Below are 18,198 nucleotides of genomic sequence, written 5' to 3'. Positions count from 1 at the left end.
GTTAAAGTAATCAAAGCTAACAAAATAGTTTCAGAAATGCTCTACACCCAGGAAGTGCAAGTGCAAACAAATAACCTGAGAATAAGACATTGCAACTGAGAGATTCCTTTAACTTTGAATAGTACGAGATAATCATGTCTTAAAATGAATTACATGTGTGCTTCAAAACATGTTTATTTTAAAACTGCACATTTCAGATCTTTTTAGATGATGGAAGTGTAAAACAGGTAAGCTTTCTGAAATGATTTGTTAAGCTACAGTTACACAGTTTTGTGTGTAGTAACGGTACAGGATATCATCGGTGTGTCCTGTTAGAGGGCCTTGTTTTCATATGGAAGGGGACTTGCATGCTTCTAAGATCATTTATGACATTGTCAGTGATGAAGGTGTCCGGTCCCACTTGCAAGCTACGGAACTGGTCTCGTATTAGCTTCTCAACAATCCAGACTAGAACTCTTTAGTGGTTCCCGGAACACATTCCTAATAAATTAGTTCCATTTATACTTAGAAGCTTCTTTTTACTGACAGGTGTAGGAAATACCACCAAGATCCATTAAACAAATTCAAGAGCTTCTGGTAAACTTAAAAGGCACAAGAAAACAAAAAACTCGGATATATATCCTAAATATTTATTTATAATATTTATACCTATATGTACACATTTTTTTTATTTGTTTGTTTTTAATAACCATTAATAAAAAGGTAGACATTTAAAACAAAAACATTTAAAAAATGTAGGCCATTACATACACAATTCAGTTTGTGCACAAAATTAAATCTGTTAAGTAGCGTTCTGGTAATCCTATGCAGTGTCTGTGAAAGGTTCAGCCACCATGTTCATCAGCTGCTGCTCTTCTGTTGTCTGTACAGCTGCAGAATCAAGTCTCTAATCCTGTCCCGTTTTCTCTTTACCTCCTGTCGGGGAAACCACCTTTCTAGCTGAACTGGAAATTCAAAGTGGACTACGGGATTCTGGAATACAAGAGCAAAACAACAAAAGAGCTGTAAAAGAATTCCAGCCAGCCTTACCTATAAAATGATATACACCATTATACACCAGTACCTGGATTCATTTTAAATCATGGCGCTGCTACATCCATTATGGCATAGGTGGTATAGTTAGTGATATAGAGGATGACACAATGAGAGGTCCTGATTTAGTTATTGGTTAAGAAAACCTGAAAGGGGTTAGATCAAAACTAGCATGCAGCTAGAAAATCAAGTAGATTTTACAACACACTCATGGTAACTAAGAAGATAAACAGCACAGCACACACAGCGCTGCCTTTACCTTCAGGAAGCTTTCCACGTACTGCAGTAGATAGATCCCACAGTCACTGCTGTTGTCCTGCAACGGTACTCTGCAGTTTGATCCTGTCATCTGGTCTGATGTGAAACTCCTGGGCGTCCCCATCTTGACATCCCATTCCACCTGCAGGTACCTACCAGAAGGAAGGTGGCATTGATTTAACCCTTTGCGATCCTATGTTGGACCTGGTCCGACATTGCAATTATTCCTATCCGGTCCAATGTCGGACCCTGTCCGACATCATCAAAAAAACGCAAAAAACGGGTTTCTAGTCGTTTTTTCTCCAGAAAAAGCCGAGAAAACCATTCAATGGCCGAGTGGGAGCGACAGGAGCCGAGACAAGCTGAAAAAAAAAAAAAATGGGCGCCTCTCATGATTAGTCATTCTTTCCCCTGGCATCAGATAACGGCAGCCATAAGGAAACAAGCTGGCTGCTACTGCATCAGTGCTCAGAGAATATCACGGACATTTGCGGAGCTTTTTTGAGATGTTATAGTAATAAAATAATGACTTGGTTCGCATTATTGAGGCGTTTGGTGATAAAACGAGTGATCAGGAGATGATTGATTGGTATGTACGACTATTATTATTATTATTATTATTTGTTTTTTAGCACATGTGAAAGCTATAGCGAACGAACGGGTGGGGCGGGGCTGGAGATGCCTAGTGAGTGCTTTGTTGATATGCAGGGCCTTTTAAACCCATTTGACTGTGGAAAAAAAGTACTTTTAAAACAGCATGTCTAAAATTAACTGCGCGTGATAATAAATTGGACCTGACGCACCTGACACGCACTTAATAAATGGACTGTAAAGGGTTAAAACACACAGAACTCATTATTATCCCATGCAAGCAAAATACAGTCCAGAGATGGAAATAAGACTCCTAGTTCATATTGGTTTCACGACGAGCCGGATTAGTCAGTTTATAGGTAACAAGCTCAGGTGTCCTATTAAACCAGGAACGGATCAAACTGCTATGCAATGGGGGTCTTATTTATATCCATGTAGTCAGGGATATATTATGTAAGGCAATGACACATTTTCTCCCCAATTTGGAATGTCCAATTATTTTTTCCTAACCAACGGGAGCACCAGAGCCAATGCGATGCTCCCTTCAGAATCCCCAGAGAAGACCGACGACTATCGCACAGCCAGGACCCGAACCTGCGTTCCCCTGACAGTATGACTCACCCTGCACACCATGCGGCTGTGCTTTTACCAGGTGAGCCACTTGGGGACCACCAAGGATTTCATACTTACTCTCTTAATTGTTTGACTGTGCGCTCATGTGATGAAACTTTCAGAGAATCCATTATGAGAATACAGGGCCTGGAGGGAAAAAAAGTACACGGTGGAGTGTTTTTACAGTTATGAGTCAACAGTAAAATAAATTTGCTTGAGCAAATATGTAAAGGCCAGCCAAAATAAATGTTTTAGGGTTTTGTGTAACAGTTTACCTCCTTAGGAGGGCCCCTATGCAGCATTTAATGTTGAGTAGAGGGTCTAAGAAGTTCTGCAACCTATCCCACAACGCATGCTGATTATGCATTTTCCATTATACCTACATTACTATATACATTGTAAAAACTGATGGTTTGATTTGCTCACCTTTTATAAACCTTTGCTCTTCGACAGTATTTTTCTGTACATTCCTACAAACAATGACATAAAAAAAAAAAAAATCAGTGCAAGCATGCATACGTTATACATAGACATACACATAAAATGTATGTATGTATATTTCGATAATCTTTTAGTTACATTAAATCTACTAAAATATGCAACTATAATCATGCAGGGCAACCTTCAAGAGCCATTGGTGATGTTACAATAGAAAACTTATTAAAAAATAAGTTTATATTCACCGGTAAATCCTGTAATTTATTCACGCTTGATGATGCAGCTTTGGGAAATTCTGTACTACCTTTAAAAGAAAAAAAATAATGTTTTACACAAATACTGATAAATATATATTATGAGTTAAGCTGTCACTCGCTCCAACCACGAGGAACAAATTATTTTCTGTTAAAAACACAAATGAATGACAGGAACACCTTGAATAAGCAGCCACAAATCGGTCTCTTTGTGCCCAGTTAACTTAAACTTCACGGTATTTATTTCTGTAAAGCATACACATTTAATATTAAAGAAATGGACTCAATGCTCTGAATTGTTTTCTCTTCTGTGGTGGTGTACTGCAATGTCTTAACACACAGCATCACAAAGCATGCTCAAATAAGTAACAGTAACCAATAAATAAGTTATTAGAAATATAAACAAACAGCTTTGTGAACTCAGTCCAAACCACATATATCCCAAAACAGAGGCTCACAATTTACTATACCAGTGTAGCCAAAATGTATTTCAGAATCCAGGGTGCAATTTTTGGACAGGAGCAAAAGCTTAGGAGAGCCATGCTATATTTCATATATGCTGTGTTTTTTTCTCAAGAGAAAATGTACTGCATACAAAAATAAACTCAGCTTTCAAGGAACTTCACAACATACAGAGGCAAGATTCATACGAAATGCAGCAGCTCTATTCATGCAGCATCAGTGGGACAGTCATTTACCAGCATGTTAATACTTTACGAATATGACCCCAGACTCTCACACTGCTTGAGAACGACAGAGTAATGACCTAGGCCATTTTTCTTTTGCAAGTTGAAATTGTCCACACCTGCTTTCTCTTGGTTACTGCTGCTACTTTTTTCACATGTCCCCTTCATTAATCCATTTAATGCTTTTCCTCCAGCAGCCGTACCCTCCTCTTCCTCTGAACTGCTCCTCTCTCCATTCTTCCTGGGGCACTGGTTGCTTCTGTCCTCATACTTTGGTTCCTCCATCCCAGGAAAACAAATTACAACCAGGTACCAATGTGCCCTTTGAGAAATTAAAGAAATATTATTAAGCAGCAGGAATTTTCTCTTCAAATGTCTCTTTTTAATATCTCCATCTGCTCACAAACTATCACACCTATCTCTGATTCTTCCATATTAAAAGTTTTATTTTGGCTTAGTAAAATGCACAGAAATTATACGAATACAGCATACAGTACCCACAGCATGTATGGACTGGGCAAAAAATGAGTGCCTTGCTACCCTAAGCCCACAAAGTGTAGCCCCAGGGACATTGTTCTTGTGGAAACAGGTGTGTCATGTCCAGTGTTGAAGGTCACAGTAGCACGCCTGTTACACACATCTGCAGGCTTGATCCATAAATACCAGCTTGCCACCAGAGCTGTGCTTTCCGGTGGTAAATTACTGCAAATGTCATTCCAGGAACACATGAGAGACTATTTTGATGGACACTTGTTGCTTTATAGTTTCACACAACTTATACAAGCACAGTGCGGAGTAGGTGATTTTCTAATTCTACTTCGATTCTCTACATTTTTGGGCAGTGAATGAACCATCTCCGAGTAAATGTACATGCACTGGTTCATCAGACCTGCATGGAAATACTTTTAAGTGCAATACATTGTGTGTGCAAACCTCTCTCTTATATTCAATGTTTAACTATTAAAATTAAGAAATACTTACTCCTGATTAACTGGTACAAAGATGAAATCCTTGTCAAAGATATCTATATGCCGAGTCCAGGTTTTCACTCTTTGGTGTCTCCTGTGCTGAGCTCTGTAACCACATGGTATCTCTTACCAAAACATATATTTCATTTTGAATTTTGTATTGTGGCAATTAGTGTTTCCACTGGGACTATGCAATTAAATACAAGATTATTAACTGTTAACAAAGATGATCTACTGTATATTGTAAAGCTGAAATTCCCCTTTAAAACCTCAAAGTGCACTGAAACTGCGTTAGACACAGATTTTACAAAGCCCTGGTAATAAAGAATATCTGTGTGCCGACTAAAAGGACAAATATTTTCACTCCCATACTCCCTGTTGTGCAGAAATGTGAATAGTTACATGCAATACTTCAATTCTGTGATGGGACGTCACGAAAACCAGGAAACAGATAGCAATCAATCCTGCTGCAACATAACACAACAATGACCTTCTCATTCACCATTGGGCTCTTTCTGTTTGCTGGGGGTTTTTTTTTTGTTTTGTTTTTGTTTTTAATTCTGGAGCACAGCTCTTTGATGCAAACATCCTGTTTTATTACATTTGTTATTGTTACTTTAATTAAAAAAAGAATGGACTCGGGAGAAGAAAATTAATCAAAAAATATTTTCCAAAATGTTTGTGCAAAGCCCAGCAATGAGGCGGCAATATATAAAGAACAAAAGAAAATGCATCCAGTTCCTAGTAGCTAATTGATCTCAAAACTTTGATTCTATCTTAACAACAGGACTCAGTAACCCATTCCATACTCTCACCCCGCTCCGAGTAAAGAAGTGTCTCCTTCCCTCTATCCCAAGTCTATCTCCACTTTATTTCCAACCGTCGTCTCAGGTCCTGGTCTCTGTACGACACTTAAAGTAATGGTTAGGCGTAACTATGTCAACTCCTTTTAAGATTTTACAAACTTCAGTGAAGTCCCCCCTAATTCTGTGTTTTTTGTCATCTAAATGTGTGTGGAAAACTACAATTGACAGTTTCTTACGAGATGTTTGCTGCCCCCTCTTTTGGGGTGTCTTTCCTGGTCAGTTGCTTGTAGAAGAAGCTGCTGAAGATGTGTGTGCGCTCAGCAACATTATTTGGCACTTTTCCAATCATTAAATACCTGTCCAAAGCAAGAAAAACAGCAAGAAAAACAGCAATATTACAACTGGAAATACTCCTCATCTCCCTCCCCGTAATGGTCGTCAATTGGATTCAAAACTGATAGTACAGGATAAGGGGGACTAAGGAGGAAAAAAAACGAGATGTCAACCAACCCCCACCCCCACCCCCATGGGGGGCCTATTGTCGCTTTTTGATAATTCATTTAAACATCATCTGAGCAAAGAAATAGTATTTAATGAGTAAAATTAATAGAATTTCATGTTTTCTTATGCTTGAATGCTGATTGCTAATCAGAAATCTAGGATTACCTGCTTAATCCACGATTTACTAATCCCAGTTTTGTGGTGCATAACCCCAGATTAGTACTAAACTGAGTTTTATTTATTCTTTATTTATGTTGGTGCATTTGCCCCTTAATCAAATTCCACATTTCAGAGAATATTGAAATATTGATTATGAATATTGACATGGGCACCGCTGTATTTTTTGCAGATCACTTGAATTCAGTCTAACCTACACCAACCACCTTTTCATACACACAGCCATTCATTCTGATTGGTAACACACAGAAACACATACATAACTCAATCTTGCATTAAGTAAAAAGGCATATATTTACTTCAGATAGAAATCAATGATGACGTCATTGAGAAACTGTCCATTGTCAAGGCACTCCACATCCTCAATGGTGACTGCAATCCCTCCTTTGGTAGGAGGGGGAGGGAACACAATTAGTCTGTGAAAGAGATAAATAGACAAAAAATCTATATCATCTAGGACTGATTCTGTTTACTGATTATCTAGGAAGTGGCCACAAACTCCTGGGGACCTGCCAACTGGCTCCTACACTTAAACTTTACAGATTGTGTGTGCTTATTTAAACAAGTAAATACAATCAGTATTATGCATCCACATTGCATGGACAGGCTCTCAACATAACCTTTACTATGTAGCAAAACAGTTTTCAGGTTTCATAGATTTTCTAGAAATGAGAGAGATTAAGATAAATTTTACTTTCCTGCTTTTTTGCAAAAACAACAGATCTCCTATATATTTATTGTAAAGAATAAACACAGAGCCATGTTAAGCACTAACTTTGTCAATGGTCCTGTGTACTTGTGTTCCTTCCAACACTTGCTTGGTCTCAAACCAACTGAAACAGAGTAGGTATCCTTCGTTCTCCGGTGACAGAGAGTGTAGCTGGGTTCGGGCCGAGTCCATTCCTTCTGTAAGAAGTGCATGTTTTCAAGAACATTTCAAGAGCATTTCATCTGTAATTTGACAGGCTTTAGTTTCAACTGGTTAGACCTTTTAACAATGGCACTTAATGGTAAATAGTACTTAATGCCCTTTGATTACACTGTTCTCTGTTTAGAATTACAAGACCATTTTAGCAACAGAGAGAGAGAGAGAGAGAGATCTATATCTTGTGAAATATTTTAAGGTTCGTAGCCCCTTTAAAATAGACCCAGACACAAGATTTAAAGTGTTTTATAGCACTTGTGTGCCCATTTTAATATTTACAAACATTTAATAAAACAAAACTTTATTCTTACATTAACACATCAAAATAGTGTTTGGTTTGCAAACGCGTTTCGACAAAAGCATGTCTTCATCAGAGCAAATGTTAAAAAAGTGCATCTCGAGCATATTATACATACCGCACCTGGCAACAATGATTAATCATTGGTAATTAAACACAGATTTGTGGATACTTGCTTGAAAAAATGTGTTTAACATCGCAACATTGCCTTTTTCTTTCCAATGTACAATGGTCATACACAGTACAATACAGATGTGGTTAACTTTGTTATATCTTGATCATGTAAATAGTTTATGTAATCTGTGAAAATTATATATGATGTTACATTTTGAATGAGTGATCCAGATGAATATTAAAAAAATACAAGATAATCTATACCTATAAAACTAAGGGTCTAACCTATAGCAATATATGAACGTTATATGTGATTAATTGACGATATCACTCTGTTGCACTTTGATGATTGTTTATTAAGTATGTTTATTGATTGTAACCAGATTTATATTAAATGAGATATTTGTAAATGAACTGGGAATCTAATATATTGATTGTACATGTGAACTACATGAACATGTAGAACTTATTCAAGTAAGATGTAAAATACTAATGATGTCATTCTGTTGTACTACATACTTTAATTGATGATCATTGAATATTTATTTAAGTAAACTTACTAAAACTGTGTGTTTAATTACCAATGATTAACCATTGTTGCCAGAGATGCACCTTTTTAACTGCTCTGATCAAGACATGTTTTGTCAAAACGCGTTAGCAAACACTATTTTGATATGTTAATGCAAGAATAAAGTTTGTTTTATTAAATACCTGCTATGGACCTGATTTTGTTGATGGGAGTTGCCGTCTTTATTTATATACATTTATATATTTATATACAGTGCCGTGAAAAAGTATTTGCCCCCTGTCTGATTTTCTGCATTTTTGCACATTGTATTTGGTCAGATTTTTTTGTGGGTTGTAGTCGTATATAGAGGTAGTGAGAGAAAAAATGACACCAAAGTTTGGTGCTTCTTTCATTTGTTTGGTGTGCAAGGTAATCAAACATGCAATCTTCAGGTGTGAAAAAGTTATTGCCCCCCCCCCCCCCCCCCCGTTAACTCAACCCAATTAAAAGGATAATTAGGGTCAGCTGTTTGAATACTTTGGTTAACAACCAGGCCTGATTTGGGCCAGCCCTGCCCAATATAAATCTGACTAACTTTGACCCTTACCATCAGAGTGAAGTTGTCAGCAAACAGGATCTAGAGGCACATCATGCCACGAACAAAAGAAATTCCAGAAGACCTCCGGAAAAAAAGTTGTTCATGCCTATCAGTCTGGAAAGGGTTACAAAGCCATTTCTAAGGCTCTGGGGCTCCACCGAACCATAGTCAGAGCCATATTGTCCAAATGGAGAAAGTTTGGGACAGTAGTGAATCTTCCAAGGAGTGGCCGTCCTGCCAAAATCCCTCCAAGAGTAAGGACATGAATGCTTGTCTCAAGTTTGCCAAAAAGCACCTGAATGATCCTCAAGAGTTCTGGAACAATGTTCTATGGACAGATGAGTCAAAAGTGGACATTTTTGGCCGACATGGGCCCCGTTATGTCTGGCGAAAACCAAACACTGCATTCCACAGTAAGAACCTCATACCAACGGTCAAGCATGGTGGTGGTAGTGTCATGGTTTGGGGACGCCTTGCCATCATTGAAGGAACCATGAATTCTGCTCTGTATCAGAAAATTCTACAGGAGAATGTCAGGCCATCCGTCCTTGAGCTGAAGCTGAAGCGCAGCTGGGTCATGCAGCAAGACAATGATCCGAAACACACAAGCAAGTCTACATCAGAATGGCTGAAGAACAAGAAATGTAAAGTTTTGGAATGGCCTAGTCAAAGTCCAGACCTAAACCCCATTGAGATGTTGTGGCAGGACCTGAAACGAGCAGTTCATACTCGAAAACCCACAAATGTCACTGAGTTGAAGCAGTTCTGCATGGAGGAGTGGGCCAAAATTCCCCCACGGCGCTGTGAGAGTCTAATCAATAACTACAGGAAGCGTTTGGTTGCAGTTATTGCTGCTAAAGGTGGCGTAACCAGTTATTGAGTCTAAGGGGGTGATTACTTTTTCACACGGGGGAATTGGGTGTTTGCATAACTTTAATAAATAAATGAAATATGTATCAAATTGTTGTGTTATTTGTTCACTCAGGGTCCCTTTTATCTAATATTAGGTTTTGGTTGAAGATCTGATAACATTCAGTGTCAAAAAAATGCAGAAAGTCAGACAGGGGGCAAATACTTTCACGGCACTGAATATATATATATATATATATATATATATATATATATATATATATAGTGATAAATAGATAGTTATCGGGTGTTAGTCCCGATAGAAATAGTGAGGATTTCTATTTAAAGGACAGCGATAACTGTACTGTTTGTCACAAGATTTTAAAAGGTAGGATTTTCTTTTTGTTTGTTTTAAAATGGCCGCCGCTTAAAAGACTACAATTCCCCTAGTTCCTGGAACTCAGGGGATCTGTAACGGCGGGATTCTGGGTAATAAAAAGGGGAGTGTTTTGTAGCAAGAGAGAGAGTGGTATGGCAGTGAGGCCTGAGTCTTGGATTATAAAAACGTGGGATCTAAAAACGAGACAAGTGTGAGAGTGGACTGGATTAATCTATAACCTGCAAAGACGATACGGGTAGGAAACAAAAGAAAAGGACAACACAGAAGAGACAGTAGGTGTGTTGGGTTTTTTTTTTTTTTTTAAGTGTTATAAAAACTCTAGCAGGACGTGCCTGTTTACGCCGAAGAGTGGAAAATATTGTTAGTATTAAACTGAACGGTGGCACGGTTACACAGCGAGCGGAGGCTGTAAGGGGCAGTCTTCAAAGGACGGTGAAATACGTAAATACAGCAATGTGCGCTGTTTAAAAAATAAGCGTTTGGTGCACGCAATCCAACGCAAAGGACAGAACAGTAATACTGAAGACAATGCTTTGAAACTGGATATAAACTTACCTGCAACGCTACAACAATCAGTGAGTACAAGCACTACAATCTGAATACATATTCCTGTACTTACTTGGTAGAGTTGCTGGCAAACCAACTTGGTTACCCGGGAACAAGAAAGCGATGCTGTGTTTTTTTTACTGGACTAAGTGTACCAAGTGTGGACAATTAAAAGACTGAAAAGAAAAGGTGCATGTACCAGTGGACTTAAAGTAAATCTTTATGGGATTTAATTGCCTTATGTTTGTGTGTACAGTTCTTCTTTATTATTATGGTGTGGATTGGCCACTCCATAATCAATAGTCAGGGCTCAAAAAGTGAGTTAGTGCCCAGACCTGGGTTAGTTTTTATTTTGGTGTTCATATTTAGTTTTGTCTCTACTTTTGTTTTCTTTGTGAATAAAATCTCACCTATTGGTTCGCCATTTCTGTTTCCGCCTCAGTCTTTAGAATAGCACATTCAGTCAGAGTCTTACAAAATAGAGCACTCTCGCTCACATTTGGTGTCAGAGTGGGATTTCTGACTGAACATTAAGTCATCATATCCACCAAGACTCCCAGTGCTATAAAGATTGAGTAACTGAAAAATGGCGGATTTGACTGAGGTACTCAAGATGTTGGCGCAGACGCACAACAAAGCAACCAACTGATACAGGAGCAGTTGAATGAAGCTCGGCAGGAGCGAACTGCCACAATGCAGCACTTGGCCCAGGGGAGCCAACAGCCACTCAGCAGTGTGCCAATTCGATCCACACGTGATCCAGAAAATGACAGAGGAAGATGATATTGAGGAGTTCCTCCTGGCATTTGAGAGGACTGCAGCTAGAGAAGGGTGGGCCAAGTCAAGTGGGCTGGGATACTGGCGCCCTTCTTGATAGGCGAGGCACAGAAAGCCTATTATGACCTAAAGCAAAGTGACGCAGACAACTATTAAAATCAGAGATCCTGGCTCGAGCAGGGGTCACAGCAGCCTTGAGAGCCCAGAGATATCATGTGTGGAACTACAGCAGTGGTACGGGCCCTCGATCTCAAATGTTCGATTTGATCCATCTGGCCAACAGGTGGTTAAAGCCAGAAGTCAACACTGCATCCCGGATAATAGAGATACTAGTGATGGATCGTTATCTACGGTCACTGCCTACAACCCTGCGAAAATGGGTGGGACAGGGAGACCCCTCCACTATTGACGAATGTCGCTTTGGTGGAACGACAACTCGCCGCAGAGGATTTGGCTCGGCAACCCTCTACCAACCCAGGATGGAGACAACGCAGCAGCCCAAGACTGGGTAAGGCAGAGGGCTTTAAGCGAGTAAAGGAGCGGTCACAGGCTGTGAAGGGACAATACAGAGACAATGACTTTGGGAGTGGGTACCAGGGAAATAGTGGAATGTATCGATTTGACCATAGTAATTACAGGTGTTACAAATGTCAAAAATTAGGACATATTGCAAAGAATTGCACTGAGAGTGAGGAACCAATGCAATGCAATGTTAATGATAATTTTTGTGGAAGTATTATTGTGGCTAGCTCACCCCAAGGGAAGTATCCTTTTTTAGTCACTGTAATGGTTAACAGGAACACAACTAACGCCCTTGTGGATTCAGGTAGTGCAATTACCTTGGTGTCTCCTGAGTTTGTAGACACCTGCCTATTGACTAAGAATCTAAAAACCGGAGTTATTTGCATCCATGGGGATGTAAAATATTACCCTACTACTCAGGTTATCGTAGCTTGTGGGGAAGTAAAACAAGAGATGAGAGTAGGGGTAATCCCCAGGTTGCCTCACCCAGTAATTCTTGGTAGAGATTTTCCAGGGTTTGAAGACTTGGTGCAATTAAACGGGGAATTGGTTAATCCCGAAATAAAACAAGAGAGGGACATAGAATCTCCAGAAAATGTAGTAAAACTGTTCCCCTTTGCCAATACAGAGTGTTTTTTTGAGGAAAGTTTTACCCGAAAAATATTAAAAACTAGAAAGCAGCGTCAAAGAGAGAAAAGGAGAGGGGCTCCAGTCACGCACGTATTAGTCACACAGAGTACAAAACGAGTCGGGAAAGGGGTGGCAACACAGTGCACCTTAGACAACATATTAGCAGAAACAAGAGCACCAGTATCATTGATAGAAACAGAGGAAGAAGCAGGTAACTGGGATGAATCCTTTTCTCCTGACAGCGACCAGTTTGCTCGGGCACAAGAAAATGACCCGACATTAGTCAATGTAAAACGACAAGTGGTATCAGTAAATGAAACACCGGTGGAAAATGCAATCATTAATCCACAGGAACACTTTGTAGTAAAAATGATTTACTTTACAGAAATACGATTATTAATGAAAACCCGGTAGAACAATTACTGGTACCACGCCAGTTTAGGAATTCAGTTTTGAGATTAGCACACAACCATTTATTCTGAGCTCATTTAGGGGGGGAGAAGACACTTCAGCGCATCGTACAAAGATTTTATTGGTTAGGGATCCGAAAGGACGTAGAACAGTTTTGCAAATCTTGCCCAAAATGCCAGAAGGCAAGTCCCCGACCACATTTAAGAGCGCCCCTAGAGTCTACGCCCAAAATCGACATCCCATTTGAACGGATCGCTATGGATCCTGTAGGGTCCTTGAGCAAATCGGCTCGAGGGCACGAATATATTCTGGTAATTATGGACTATGCCACACGTTATCCAGAAGCTATTCCTTTAAGAAATATTGCATCTAAAACTATTGCTAAAGAACTGGTACAGGTATTTACAAGGGTGGGGATTCCAAAGGAAATATTAACAGACCAGGACACACCATTTATTAATCAGTTAATGAAAGAATTATGTAGCACGCTGCATATAAAACCCATACGTACCTCGATTTACCATCCACAAACGGACGGATTAGTCGAACGATTTAATAAAACGCTAAAATCAATGTTAAGAAAAGTAATTAGTCATGACGGTAAGGATTGGGATCTATTGCTACCATATCTCATGTTTGCCATAAGGGAAGTCCCACAATCATCGACCAGGTTTTCACCATTCAAACTTTTATATGGGAGACAACCAAGAGGTATACTTGATATCGCAAAAGAAACCTGGGAAGAGCAAAAATCTAAAGGGAAAAATGTAGTTGATTACGTTATAAAATTACAAGATCGTATTGAAAAAGTAACCCCCATTGTACAGGAACATCTGAGACAGGCGCAAACGAGACAAGCTACTAATTATAACAAAACGGCGAAGCCACGCTCTTTCAATCCGGGTGATAGTCATGGTTTTAGTTCCCACCCCAGATAGCAAATTGTTTACCCACTGGCAAGGGCCGTATGAGGTCATTGAAGCCGTAGGGCCAGTGAATTATAGGATAAGTCAACCCAATAAACATAAGCCAGAACAATTGTACCACATCAATTTGTTAAAACCATGGGTAGACCGTGAAGTATTGACTATACACGCCAGTAAAATAAATAAGACACCTGTAAATATGGGTGCAGAATTGTCGTTGGAGCAAATGAAAGAAGTGAAAGAGCTAGTTAAAAGAAATCAAGATGTGTTTTCCCAGTTGCCAGGAAGAACGACCGCCACCCAGCATGAAATAATCACACCCCCTGGAGTAAGAGTAAAAGTAAGGCCATATCGTATACCTGAGGCTAAACTGATCGATGTACACAAAGAAATAGAAACTATGTTAAAGTTAGATGTAATTGAGGAATCCACCAGCCCATGGAATAGTCCAATTGTTATGGTGGCGAAACCTAACGGCACTTGGAGGTTTTGCAACGATTTCAGGCAGTTAAATAATGTATCAAAGTTTGAGGCATATCCAATGCCAAGGGTGGATGAATTAATTGAGAGGCTGGGTAAAGCTAAATATCTAACAACACTAGACTTAACTAAAGGTTATTGGCAAATTCCATTAAGCCAGGAGTCTAAGGAGAAAACTGCATTTTCAACACCCCGGGGTCTGTTTCAATATAAAGTAATGCCCTTTGGCCTACATGGAGCTCCAGCATCGCTCCAAAGATTAATGGACAAAATACTGAGGCCCCATGTAAAGTATGCATCAGCATACATAGATGACATTGTGATTTTCTCAGAGACATGGGAGGAACATTTGGCTAGGGTACAAGCAGTTGTACAAAGTCTTTGTACAAAGAGAGCAGTTGTACAAAGAGAAGCTTCACTAGCAGCTAATCCAGATAAATGTTTTTTTGGTTTGTCCGAGACCAAATATTTGGGGTATATTGTGGGTTGGGGTATAGTAAAGTTAGCAAGGTGGAAGCTATCAAAAAATGGCCAGTTCCGCAAAATAAAAAACAGGTTAGGGCATTTCTAGGCTTAGCTGGGTATTACCGTCGGTTCGTACAGGACTTTTCATCCATCACAGCTCCACTGACAGATTTAATTAAAAAATCAGCACCAAATAAGGTAAAGTGGACTGTGGAGACAGAAAAATCTTTTAATCGGGTGAAGGAACTGTTGTGTAGTGGTCCTGTGTTAAAAGTTCCAGATTTCACAAAACCTTTTATTCTACAGACGGATGCATCGGAAGTAGGGGTGGGGGTTTGAGCTGGGGAAAAGGATATGTGATAAATAGATGGTTATCGGGTGTTAGTCTCGAGAAATAGTGGGGATTTCTATTTAAAGGACAGCGATAACTGTACTGTTTGTCACAAGATTTTAAAAGGTAGGATTTTCTTTTTGTTTGTTTTAAAATGTCCGCCGCTTAAAAGACTACAATTCCCCTAGTTCCTGGAACTCAGGGGCTCTGTAACGGCGGGATTCTGGGTAATAAAAAGGGGAGTGTTTTGTAGCAAGAGAGAGAGTGGTATGGCAGTGAGGCCTGAGTCTTGGATTATAAAAACGTGGGATCTAAAAACGAGACGAGTGTGAGAGTGGACTGGATTAATCTATAACCTGCAAAGACGATATGGGTTGGAAACAAAAGAAAAGGACAACACAGAAAAGACAGTAGGTGTGTTGGGTTGTTTTTTTTTTTTTTAAGTGTTATAAAAACCCTAGCAGGACGTGCCTGTTTACGCCGAAGAGTGGAAAATATTGTTAGTATTAAACTGAACGGTGGCACGGTTACACAGCGAGCGGAGGCTGTAAGGGACAGTCTTCAAAGGACGGTGAAATACGTAAATACAGCAATGTGCGCTGTTTAAAAAATAAGCGTTTGGTGCACGCAATCCAACGCAAAGGACAGAACAGTAATACTGAAGACAATGCTTTGAAACTCGATATAAACTTACCTGCAACGCTACAACAATCAGTGAGTACAAGCACTACAATCTGAATACATATTCCTGTACTTACTTGGTGGAGTTGCTGGCAAGCCAACTTGGTTACCTGGGAACAAGAAAGCGATGCTGTGTTTTTTTTACTGGACTAAGTGTACCAAGTGTGGACAATTAAAAGACTGAAAAGAAAAGGTGCATGTACCAGTGGACTTAAAGTAAATCTTTATGGGATTTAATTGCCTTATGTTTGTGTGTACAGTTCTTCTTTATTATTATGGTGTGGATTAGCCACTCCATAATCAATAATCAGGGCTCAAAAAGTGAGTTAGTGCCCAGACCTGGGTTAGTTTTTATTTTGGTGTTCATATTTAGTTTTGTCTCTACTTTTGTTTTCTTTGTGAATAAAATCTCACCTATTGGTTCGCCATTTCTGTTTCCGCCTCAGTCTTTAGAATAGCACATTCAGTCAGAGTCTTACAAAATAGAGCACTCTCGCTCACAATATATATATATATATATATATATATATATATATATATATATATATATATTATAACAAACGATCTTTCAGTATATAGGATACTGAAAGATCGTTTGTGGTATACAGTTTTTATTCGCCGCAGGAGGATGTCCCAGTCAATCATAAGCCCCAACAGGCTCTACATAGAAATCTATGTGCCGATTTTAAAAACATTTTTTTCACTCCTAGTGGCAGAGCAGTAGGATACTATAAAGAAAAATAAAAAAATACACTTGAAATAAGACATGGAAATGCATACGAGGAATGACAGGAACTCTGAAATAAAAGTTTATACAAATAACAAAATAATTCACAGAACCTTTATAAAAAAAAAAAAAAAAAAAAAAAAAACCAACAACGGGGGAAAAAAAATTACTTGCTGACAAGTCATATAGCAAGACATATAACTGTGTGAACATGACAGTAATACCAGAAGAGGTATCAAGTTCTGTGTACAATCCGAAACATGCACTAGCATTTGCTGGTGTTTCGGGAAAACAAGTACAGAGGTATGCTTTTCTTAAAATCAGGGCACTTGAGAAACAACGCACTTAACATTTTATTGAGACACTTGTCAATTATTTAATCTGTTTTTGCTGTTCCTTACACAGTGATAAAAGGTACCCTTAACGAGGCACTAATACAAACACAAACCATATTTCTTGCTGAACTAGCCAACTAACAATGAGAAGTGTGGATTGACCCAATTCACTAAGCCAGCTGGTGAGAGTTTGTTTTTCTCTCAATTAGATTAAACAGTGCACTTTATTTTCTCTCTAGCTGATGTAGCGCATTCCTTTTTTAGATCAGAAACCATACAGTTTTCCAGATGACTGGGAAGAGATCCAGATCTAATTCCAGGAGTAATTAAAAGGAAGCAAAAGTATTTCTAAGCTGCATTGCCTAAATAATTGCGTTATTAAAGGCAATCCTAATGAAAGTCTTCCAATTAAGCTTCTTCGTCTTTTCTACGTTTTTGTGCATGCAAACATTCACATGGCCAGACCTGTCCAAACCAATTGTAAACTGAAATTCGACTGAATCCAATCACCTAGGCACAGTACAAACATACTTAACAGTTACAGCTCTTACCTTGTATGTATGTATATACAACCAGGCAAAATACCTCCATTCATTTGTAGTTTTCAGTGATAATAAATGCTTTCAACTGGTAACTTTGTTCATTTCAATTACTATTACCACTCTCATGCACAAGGCATGAGAGTATCTGTAGATCTGTCCATGTGTCTCTATTTCAAACTTACATTTTTACCTGTGCATACCGTGGATGTAGGTCATGGTGATCTACTTTTTCATGTTCATGTTGAATTTATGGCTGTAGCGAGGATGAACGTTTCGAACATGCTTGTTTAAGAAATAAAGAAAGAAAGAAAGAAATACAGAGAAAGCCATGTATGGGACCGGATGCACCCAGGACAATTTTACATGAACTAATCTTCAGTGCTTAACTCAGTGCCATGTGTCTCTGATCCTCTCAATCCTGTGTTTAACTCACCTGTGGAGAGCCTGAGGAGGGTGGGGTCATGGCACTCTCCTCCTGTTCCTGGTCCTGCACCTGGCTCAGACACCAGGAGGAGATGAAGGGGCAGTCACTGGAGACACCCTGGAACAGAGCGTGGCCCTCCTCCCAGGGCACCGCGGCACACAGGCTCGGGATCTCACTTCTCCTGCCCGTCTCACACATCAGCTTCTTCAGCAACTGCTGCTGCTGCTCGTCAGGGGGTGAGCACAGTTCAACAAAGAGAAACTCACTGTATTTAGCTGTGCAAAAAAAAAAAAAAAAAATGTCAGTTACATAAATCTCCTGCCATAGCTGTTAATAGAAAACTTGAGCCATCATTGAGACATCATGAAAGAGTATATCAAAATTAA

The 18,198-nt window shown here is 39.2% G+C and overlaps 1 protein-coding gene across 8 annotated transcripts in view; it reads right to left on the bottom strand.

Annotated features, from left to right (window-relative positions):
• LOC117405891 (sentrin-specific protease 7-like) overlaps positions 1 to 18,198 on the bottom strand; it is a 50,746-nt gene continuing 32,548 nt past the window's right edge. For 2 of the 8 annotated variants that reach the window (XM_034009374.3, XM_059029852.1), the window contains 11 exons: positions 17,822 to 18,087; positions 7,099 to 7,229; positions 6,623 to 6,739; positions 5,882 to 6,001; positions 4,853 to 4,945; positions 3,991 to 4,193; positions 3,177 to 3,235; positions 2,920 to 2,963; positions 2,572 to 2,640; positions 1,292 to 1,442; positions 3 to 972 (listed from right to left, as the gene is read on the bottom strand). In XM_034009374.3, coding sequence (XP_033865265.3) covers positions 841 to 972; positions 1,292 to 1,442; positions 2,572 to 2,640; positions 2,920 to 2,963; positions 3,177 to 3,235; positions 3,991 to 4,193; positions 4,853 to 4,945; positions 5,882 to 6,001; positions 6,623 to 6,739; positions 7,099 to 7,229; positions 17,822 to 18,087 — 1,385 coding nt within the window. In that variant the 3' untranslated portion in view covers positions 3 to 840. Of the gene's footprint in view, positions 973 to 1,291; positions 1,443 to 2,571; positions 2,641 to 2,919; positions 2,964 to 3,176; positions 3,236 to 3,990; positions 4,194 to 4,852; positions 4,965 to 5,654; positions 5,751 to 5,881; positions 6,002 to 6,622; positions 6,740 to 7,098; positions 7,230 to 17,821; positions 18,088 to 18,198 lie in introns of those variants that run through there. The other 6 variants (XM_059029853.1, XM_034009375.3, XM_059029854.1 and 3 more) reach the window with 6 other exon arrangements.

This window comes from Acipenser ruthenus, chromosome 9 (genome assembly GCF_902713425.1).
Source record: "Acipenser ruthenus chromosome 9, fAciRut3.2 maternal haplotype, whole genome shotgun sequence".
In the NCBI taxonomy this organism is placed as follows: domain Eukaryota; kingdom Metazoa; phylum Chordata; class Actinopteri; order Acipenseriformes; family Acipenseridae; genus Acipenser; species Acipenser ruthenus.
This window is presented reverse-complemented; position numbering and strand designations above follow the sequence as displayed.